Raw genomic sequence first — 10,274 nt, forward strand, 5'->3', positions numbered from 1 at the left:
GGTTGAAGTTCGTTCTAACTCAAGCTTGTCTCAAAGCAATGAACTCTCTACCAGACCAAGTGATTGGAGTTTTAGAGGACGTAGAAGTGAAGATTGGTGAATGGCTAGGCAAAGTTGACTTAACAATCGTTCGTATGGATGATTATGAAGCAGTTTTGGGGATAGAATTCATGAAGCAGTTTGAAGTAATGATCGTGCCACATTTGAAGAAGTTGTATATGTACGATGGAAGGAAGGACATACCATTGGGCGTTCTGACCATGACAACCATAAAGGGCGAATGTAAGATAACAACGATGAGTGTAGACGCAGATCAACGAAACAAAAGAAATATGTGAGAGGTTGAACCGAACTGAGGCAAAACTCATGGAGCAAGTAGAAATCATAAGAGCATTGTCAGATGGCGCTTTGGACTTGATAGGCAGGCTAGAGGCAATAGAAGAGTGCAAGGATGCGAAAACATAAAACCAATGGAAGGAGGACCAAGAGGCATACATGCAAAGGTTAAAAGAGGAGGATGATGATACTTGGATTGAGATTTTGGAGCAAGATGAAGATGGAGATGGAAGGTCGTCAACCTTCCCATCACTACCATCTTTTTGAACTTAGAATGGAGATGGGCTCATTGTCATATGCTAAGGGTAATGAGGCTCATTGAAGTGATGAGAAGACCATGAGGCGAGACAAATAGGAGTATCATATGACAGCAGAATGCGATGACAGTTGTGATAATGCTAGATGCGTGTGTTCTTATGGAGGAGACACTAAGGTCGAAATAGCTACCCGACTAGTCACCACCACGAGGGGATTCAACACATGATGTTCTTGCAGAGTTGCAACGGGATATGGGCATCGAGAAAGTCATAGGCAAAGCTATTTGGTCCCTGTGATTGAGGATGATGGTATTGGCAATGGAGTTTGTCGGGATGGTGATGTCGAGTGCAACAACCTTTTTAGAGTGGGGGGGGATGTCGGGGCCCTGAGTTAGCACCAAGGAAAACAGGCGCCCGTGATCACTTGGAGAGTCGAAAAACCAAAGTTGGACCGAGTTAGGCAAAGGCACGCAATGGGCGCGCCCATACGAAGGCAGGGCACCCACCTATGCAACAAGGGCGAATTGGTGGCGACTTGGCAAAGAGCGTGCGTTGGAGGGCGCGTTGAACGGCGTGTCCATTCTATAGCGAAGGGTACCCACTCAACTCGGCAAGGAACGCGCGTCACAAACTTATAGCGACCGACTTGTGGACCCGTGCCCACGGGCACACCCACACCAAGCGGCGTTGGGCACCAAAGCAACGCGACGCGATGGCAAGACATAACGAGCAGAGAGTGCGACATGATGTGACGAGTGGGTGAGATGGGTGGAAAAAGCGACAAAGGCACCTCCGCCCAACAAGGGCGCTTGCTTGCCCATTGGCAGGTCAGCCTAGCGCCCCTGCCCACAAAGGGGTGCCCACCTACCCAGTGGCAAGTCGACCAAGGGCATTCGATAAACGTGTTGGGTCGACTCAAAGATGAAAAGGGGCGTCGGCCAAGTTAATTGAGATTGGTGGGACGTGTATAAATACGAAAGAGGAGTTCAACCAAGGGACATCCAAGCAAGGCAAGTAGACCAAGGAGATCGCGGAGGCAACACTTGGGCAAAGTCTGCAATATCGCAGGAAACAAGAAATTCGCACAAGGCAAAAAAGGGATGCAATAGTAGAGCGACAGGTAGAGTGAGACTCGCCCAACAAGCCTGCACGACCAAGTTGAATGAGTCTTTATTTCTAAGCAGGGGTTGCACGACTCAAGCCGAACATGTAGGGCATGTTGCACGACTTGGGCAAAATTGGGTGGACGAGTTGTTGGTGCAACCAGGCAACTGCCACGCCTTGTAACTTGTAAAATATACTTGTATTATATTTGTTGAAGTATTATAACAGTTGGGGCAAACTTGTTTTGGGGAGTTGCCCCCTCCCATCACAAATTTGTGTTATGTACGATATCACATTGTTTTACATTTGTATTGTTGTTTGGTTATTGCACATTGCCATCACACATTTATATAAGTCTTGAATGATAAAAGAGGTAATTGAATTTTCATTGTACATTGAATAATTGAAGAAAGAAGACTCGAATAGAAAATTGACCAAGTGTTGGAATAGGCTTAGTTTGGGTAAGAGTAATTCTAAAAGTGAAATTGTGTCAGTGCCGCACAGCGCCCACGGTGGATGAAGTCACCAAAGCGTCAGAGCGTGACACCATTGGTGGCTCCAGTTATGGCTTAGAGGCCATGGAGTTCTGGTGGGGAACTCAATTTGGAGATAGTTGAGTCCTGGTTTGGACTCTCGAATCGGCTAAGGGGTTATTTTGTTTTCGTTGTTTGGTACTTGGACACCAGTGAGTAGCAAAGCTTTTAGAGTTGCAAACTAAGACCGTTATGGCCAACCATAAGTTGCCATGGAAGGTGGGCATTATTGAGGGACTCAGGTTGTGCCACTCGGGTGCCAATCAAGGGAAACATGAGCTTATCGTTGGAGAATGAGGTTGTTGGAGTTGGTGCAATGGCCAAGGTTTTGTTGTTGGATTTCCAATTGTCCCCTAGAGTTGTTGTCCCAGCTCGAGGGTAGCCTGTGGTTGAGCTCGTGAACCACACTGTGTATAGCTGAGAGAAAAGTGGAGAGCCTACAATCAATCAACTTTTATACAAATAAGTGTTCCCTATGCTATGATATGTTTTATGATACATTTTGTGTAATTCTATACATGTTTCTCATAATAAACCATAAAACGAGTATTTGTCACATTTATGTGCCATGCAATTATATGTGTTGTTTGGTTGTAAACCCTAGCCAAGGTTTGGTATATTTATGGATTAATTCCATTGTGCATGCTTCGCTGATATAATGTGAATAAACCGCTAATTATGGCATGGTACATAGTTCCTATACATGGTTGCTTATATATACATCGTGTATGATTTATTATTTCCATTGTGGTTATTTAATTACAATTATATGTGATATATAATGCATATATGTGGCATGTAGTCATGGTTACATAATAATTATAAATGTCAAGCACAAAAAGAAAATGATGGTAGATTTGAGAATATATATATATATATGCTTCCACGATTAATTTTAATTTTGTGTAAGTGGTACTAGTTGAGTGGTTTTGCCCAACAAGGAGTCAAGGACATTACAACACAAACCAAAGTAGCTATTGAGGAGCCACTGTGTTCTTCCTCTTTACCAATACTACAATGAATGAACCCATACCACTTGGGCTGTTGACTCGATGCTAATGCTTCATTTGTACTCGAGGGTCATGTTCACGAGAGCCAAGCCAATGCATGCTCTCATGATGTTCTCCAACATCACCCTTTGCGTTGCTAGGGCATTAACAACAAGCATAACAAGTGGTACCAATGGTGCTTGGCCTACATTGTAGGCAAACACCCAAAGATTCAAGAGAGGTCATGAGGCCCAAAAGAAAGGGTTTCTTTGAAATTTGTTTGAGGCCAAACCAAGCATTACTTTCTAGCCTACAAGGGCAAAGAGTAGGCATGTAAGGAAACGAGCGTGTATAGAGCAAAGTGAGAGTCAAAGATAATAAGGTTGCATGTGTTTCTAACTATAAATAGGCAACAAGTGAAATGCTTAGGTTTACTCAAAGGTTCAAAGTGGCAAATATGCAAACGCAAGAAAGTGGTAAGCAAGGGAAACAAGCAAGTGTGTTAGGTTCACAAGGAGTGTTAGGGAAACGCCTTATCTACAACTTGACAAACAAAAATGGCAATGCACATAGTCAAAGATGGTAGAGCACCTAGGTGCAAAGCTAACATTCAATGCAAACATGCAAAGAAAGGGCACAATATGGTGAGAGTGACCAAGGTGAGGCCATAAAACTAGTAGCTCAAGCTATTCAGCAAGGCAAGTATACACCTACTATGATACCATTGTTGAACTCACTCAAGAATAATAAATTTGAATTTAAGGTAAACGTGAGATGCATATTACTAACAAAATATACATCTAAATACATTTTGTGTACCATTGGACTGAACTTCGAAGATCCCTTAGATTCACTCTAACATTTAACATTGCTCCACACCAAATCTAACAAATTAGGAGTCCAACAAGAAACATGCAAGGAAAAGATACTTGTATCCTCACATACTCATAAAATAAACAAAATATTTCTAAAACATTGAGCTACATTATAATAGCAAAACAATAAAGATCTAAAATCCCCCTTGACTTGACAACTTCCCTGTAAGAGCCACCACAAAATAGGAGAATGTCATTCACAAATAATAAATATGAAAAATATAAAACACTACCCACCCCTTTTTTGAAAGCCTTGATTGTTTTTACTTCCAAAAAGGTTTTACTATGATTTTTATCCACAATTAAAAAACAACAATGGAGATAAATGACAATCATACATCAATCCACATTGTGGCCCATTAATCACCATTGCAAAAAATACAAGGAAAACATAGCTCCACCCATTTTACAACCATTAAACTAAATCCAAGATGTACAAGCATCAAATGCAATCTAACTTTGTCATAGGCTTTAGACAAAACCTTAATCACCATCATTAGCAACTTCTTAGTTTTGATCAAATGAAAAGCTTCTTAAGCCACCCCATAAAATCATGAATTACATTCCATGTAACAAAATTGTTCTTATGGCATGGTCTACATTCTCTAAATGGTGTTTGCATTTCCCCATGGTTACCAAACTAAGGAAAAGAATTGTGCTCTCATCTCCATGTTCAAACCATTAAACTCTACTTTTTTATTCTCCATGCACATCAATTTCATCCAATAAAGCTCTTTTCTTCTCCATATTAATGATATTCTCCTTGTGCCTCATTTGAATATTCAACCAAGTCTTGGAAAACCCTTCAACTAGGACTCCACATCTTTTAAGTGCCACTTCTCCTTGATCTTCTTCTCATGAACCCGCTTCATGACAACATGCTTGATATTTTGTACATTTGATTCAAATTGCATGGCAATAGATTCCCTAAGAACCCTACAAAAAGGATACCATTCATTCTCAACTCATGGAACAAGACCCTCATCCTCCACTTAAGGATTGAATTTAGGTGTTTTTTTCTTTTTCATTTTCCAATGTCAACAAATTCTAGGAACATGGAAAAACAATCAAAATGTTCATGTATGTCAATCCACTACACGACCCCATATTAGCACCATTAGCATTTCAATGGATAAAAACCTATCAAACATTTTTGAAATACTATCAACACCTACATTCTTAACACATAAATTGCACAACCTTCATCAAATCTACTCACAAAACACTAAGGGTGAGTTAAAACAATTTCAACCCAAATCTCAATGTATGTGATTATGCTCTAGGTTTTTGTTTCTCCATGTTAGCATCAATTACATCCACACTAATTACACCACATTCATCTAATCTACCCACAAACTACTCTAAAAGTTAGCTTAAGCAACCTTGCCCCAAATCTCAAAATTCCCAATACAAAGTAATTCCAACTTTTAAGAAGTTATGAATGAACTTAATCTCTCTTCAAGCACCATCATTTGTTCTAGAAACAAAAAAACCCAACAATTTTAAACTAATTAATTCATTTAAACTTTATCACTCAATAACATTGTGACCAAACCAAAACAAAACAAAACAAAATATATATATATATATATATATATATATAATACAAGTTTTTCTTTCCTTTCCTTTATTTTTCATAAAATTACAATAAAATAAACTACATTTTCATCAAATACAATAACAAATCATTCACATGTTCACATTATCCTAATTGTAATTTTAGAAACACCACTATACTCCAATAGCCATTCAATATCTATTAAATTATTTCTTTCAATACTATTCACATTCAAACCACCTCTACTCCCAAAAACTTAAACATCTAACTATATAAAAAAATTATTTAAAATATATTTATATTTAATAAATTTAAAAATATATATATATATATATATATATATATATATATATATATATATATATATAATTTTATAACATAGTTATCTAATGAACCATGTGTTTTTAAACCATATTCTAACCATCCACTTTTTAATAAAATTATGATTTTCCATTATTTAAAATACATATATTTATTTAACATCACAAAAACATTTTTAAATAATAAAAAATTGTAAAAACACTAATTTTTTCCATGCTTATAAACTATCTCACTTTAAACAACATTAATCAAAAATATATAAATTAATTAATAATTACTAATAATTTAAAAATAAATAAATAAAACTACTAATAATCTAAAGAAAACTAACAAATATATTCAACAACAAAAAGGGAAATAATAATAATAATAAGCCAAACAAAACCTGGAAAATTTGAAATAACAGATAGCTTTTGAACTCATAACACCGAATAATGCCTTTTGTAAAGGTCCTTCAATAGCCTATCGCGTGAGTACCACTGATTCAGATCTCGCCATAACCTTTTACCATATATATTTTATATGGACCCGTACTTTGTAGCGACAAATTTGCCAACGGTCAACCAAAAAAAATAAAAATTGACAGCATCCAGACCTTAAAAATAAAAAATAAATAAAAAAATAAAAATAAAAATCTCAGATAGGAGTGGTGCTGCTTGATGAATGGTGGACCATCAAAAACCGTAAACCCTTGTTGGAGTGCAAATTAGAAGTAATACTAGAATTTGTTTAATCAAAATTGTGCTGGAATTCGACGCGCAAATTTGAAGTCTCATTAGACTGCGCGTTCATGGAATATTTCTATCGCTCACCAGTTCGCTGTATGCCAGGGTTCTCTGCACATATGAAAAATTCCAGAACTAAAAATAAGTCCAGGGAGAATAAAAATGCATACGAATAACAAAATGAGGACAAAATAAATCTAAACCCCAAAAAACAATTCCTACAGCTCCAAGATCCTTAGGATACATGTGTAGCATATTTCGTATACCAACACTGGGCCAGCGCGCATCGGTATACGTCTTTAAACCCTACCCTTCCTCAAAGGATCGCATGCAAGCCGCTATAGAAAGCCTTATACAACACCACAAAACCTCTACAAACTATGGCTAACCTACAATTTCGACTGGAATAAACCCTTACAGACTAGGAAGAAAGAAAATGCAATCCATATCCCGCATCATTAATCGGCTTAAACTTTTCCAGAGATTGAGGTGGTGTCAAAAGACACCATTGATAAATAAATGAAGCCAGAGCAAGATTTCTCAGCCTCCAAAGCCGTAAAGAGTTCGGCCCTGTCTTTTTAAAGAGTATACGACATCCATGGCTGTCACGGTCTTTCTCCTGGCGTGCTCTGTGTATGTCACCGCATCTTTGATGACATTCTCCAAGAAGATCTTAAGTACGCCCCTGGTCTCTTCATAGATGAGGCCACTGATACGCTTGACGCCTCCTCTCCTGGCGAGACGCCTGATAGCAGGCTTGGTGATGCCCTGGATGTTATCTCTGAGAACTTTCCTGTGCCTCTTCGCACCTCCCTTTCCCAAACCCTTCCCTCCCTTTCCACGCCCAGACATCTTTTCGTTCTCCTTTGCTGTCGCTGATGCCGATCTGGGATAAAATGTAGTGATCTCTGCCCCTAACGCTTGCGAAAGCAGAGATTATATAGGGGATTTTCCCAAGTATCTCCCGCCCATCTCACTTCAAAATGTGTCTCATCAACGGCCGAGAAGCCTCGATCCGTTGCAATCCCATCTTTTCCTGAGAACCGTCCATGGCATTTTATCAACGGTTGCAATCAAATCGAAGAGGATTGAATCATTCCGCCCCGAGTTTCAGCGACTATTAATTATTTAGTGTCTAATAATTAATCCTTGGGCTCCATAAAAGTAAATGGTATAGCTTTATGAGCTTTGTGGGCAGCATGATGGTGTTGGGGTTCATGGTTATGACTTGAGTGGTGACATTGATGTTTTGGGCTTATTCTAGGTGATAGGGTTGTTGCAATATGTTATGGAATTCTGGCTACACAAGTTTCATGTTTTCTTGATGTTTATGACCATCTTTTATGTATTATGTTGGGTTCAAGTTTCATGTTTTCTTGATGTTTATGACCATCTTTTATGTATTATGTTGGGTTCAAGTTTCATGTTTTCTTGATGTTTATGACCATCTTTTATATATTAAGTTGGGTTAAGGATTGTGAATCTTTAAGCAAAAATTAATAATTGAGATAATTTTGTTTAGATTAATCAATTTTTTATTATAAATAAAATGACGATGTTCAATGATTTGGTAGTCTTAATTCTTGTAATATGGGATTGAATTTTTTTGAGGAGAATAAGTAGTTGTTTAGAATAGTTTTCCATGTAATTAATTTTCTTTAATGTTTTTTTAGATTTTAGGGTGTGTTAGTCAATGTTTTTTACTACGCAGAGGGTTTCATTTATTGTGCAATAGCTTAGTATTTCAACAGAGTGGAAGGTTTTGTTTGTGTTGCAATGTTATGGTTGTTTAATTTGTTTGTGTACCAATGTTATGGTTTGCTAGGTTGTGTAGCTAGTGTTTTGTATTTAGCTTAACCTAGCAAATTAGACAACTTTTGCTTTAAGTTATAGTTTGAGCCAATCAATATTTATTTAGGGAATTTTGTTAGAGTGATGGTTTCAATTGTGTGGTCGCTTGCCATTTTAACAAGGTGGAGTGGGTTTTCTTTGTGTTGCATTGCTAGGGTTTCAATTAAGATGTGCCCAAATTTGAATAATGTCTTAGTTCTTAATTTGATTAATACCCAAGTTCAAATTTCAACTCTGGTGGATGTGAGGTGGATAAATGTTGAAAAAGTTAGTTTCTCATAAGGGTTCAGATTACTATGGCTTCCAAAAAATGGAAAAAGGATGCATTCAGACTAAGCATGGTGAGATAAATGTTTTCTTGTTGTATGATTGGATTATGGAAGGTTGAGTCGAGTTCAAAAATGGAGTTTTAATTGGATATTTTAGTGGACATAAGCCCCAATTCATTGATTTAGTTCACTAGATAAAGCAAGAATGGTTTGCATTAGTGGGAGGTAAAATCAAAATCTCTCTTTGAGAATCACAGAGGAAAATAGACAATTGCAATGGGGTGTCCATGGTTATCTAGGGAACTAGTCTTATGCTTACCCCATGGACTCAACATTTCAACTCTACTACATTGAGAATAGACCTACAATTTTTGTGGGTTTGTCTCTTAGGGATACCTCTTAACTACTAGAAACCAAGGATATTTAAAGCTATCAAAGATTATATCAGTTCATTTCAACATGCACTTTCAAGAACTCTTCAAATGAAGGGTTCCCTCATCTCATGAGCACTAATTGGGGGCTACCAAATAAAATCTATCTAGAGAGTGATAACTCGACATGAGTCGAGGATCTTGGTCATGAAATTTTTCCATTCGTCCAAATATTGCATAGCGCAAGACATAATCTACATTATTGACCTAAAAGAGTTCTTGCATACAAATGTAAAAAAGGAGTGATCATTTTCCCAAAATAAGTGAAGTTCATCATGGGCTGTAAGGTAGCCAATGATACATCTTCACAAGAGATTCCAAAAATCCTAGTAAATTAAGCTTCTTATCGGAAGCTAAACATTCATATGGACATTATAATTCCTAGCAAATATTCTCCAGTGGTGGTTTTTTTGGTGAATTATTTCATTGATTTATAAATAGCCTCTCTTTCCCGAGATTGTTAAGTGCAGGTGGTGAGGAGTTATGGAGCCAAAGTTGCATAAGGGAGAATATTTAAATCTTCTAGTGATGTAGCAAAGATCTAATTGTATGTTCAAAGTGAGGTTATTTCTTCAACTGAAGGAAAATTTGTTATTTAGTAGATTTGGTTTTTGGGGTTTGTTGATGGCCAAAAATGGCTAAGATCAACAACGGGGAGATCACCCAGTGAAGACCCCAATTAAGTTCTTATCCATTTGGGATTGTGATTCTAACTGGTTCAAATGGGTTCAATTACCCTCGCTCTCCCTATTGACGTGTGATATCTCTATTTACCATCAACAAGAGGAGGTAATCAAACTCGCTCTCCTACAATGCATTTGCAAGAAAGAAGTCTATAAGCTGACACAGGGGCTCAACCAAGCCACAAATAAGATTGTTCCTATGTAATGAGACTTATAAAAGATGAGAACTAAATCTAACTTTAAATCTAGATGTAGACCCATTTACTAATACAAAAAAATAAAACAAACTACTCTAACTCATTATCTAGGATATAGCTCCTAAATACCAACTGCAAATATTTA

At 37.4% G+C, this 10,274-nt stretch overlaps 1 protein-coding gene across 1 annotated transcript; it reads right to left on the reverse strand.

Moving 5' to 3' along the window:
- Positions 1-6,697: 6,697 nt before the first annotated feature.
- Positions 6,698-7,589, reverse strand: LOC149186185 (histone H4-like). The gene has a single exon (XM_089412578.1). It carries the CDS (start codon positions 7,548-7,550, stop codon positions 7,239-7,241), a length of 312 nt encoding a protein of 103 aa, XP_089268704.1. The 5' UTR covers positions 7,551-7,589; the 3' UTR covers positions 6,698-7,238.
- Between the last annotated feature and the right edge of the window lie 2,685 nt (positions 7,590-10,274).

The sequence above is a fragment of the Pinus tabuliformis genome, chromosome 3_1 (genome assembly GCF_031772625.1).
Source record: "Pinus tabuliformis cultivar Carrire ecotype Pingquan chromosome 3_1, CPIR1, whole genome shotgun sequence".
NCBI lineage: Eukaryota > Viridiplantae > Streptophyta > Pinopsida > Pinales > Pinaceae > Pinus > Pinus tabuliformis.

Excerpts from the sequence above, each read along its gene's own strand:
- LOC149186185 (XM_089412578.1), bottom strand. The coding sequence starts at position 7,550 with ATGTCTGGGCGTGGAAAGGGAGGGAAGGGTTTGGGAAAGGGAGGTGCG.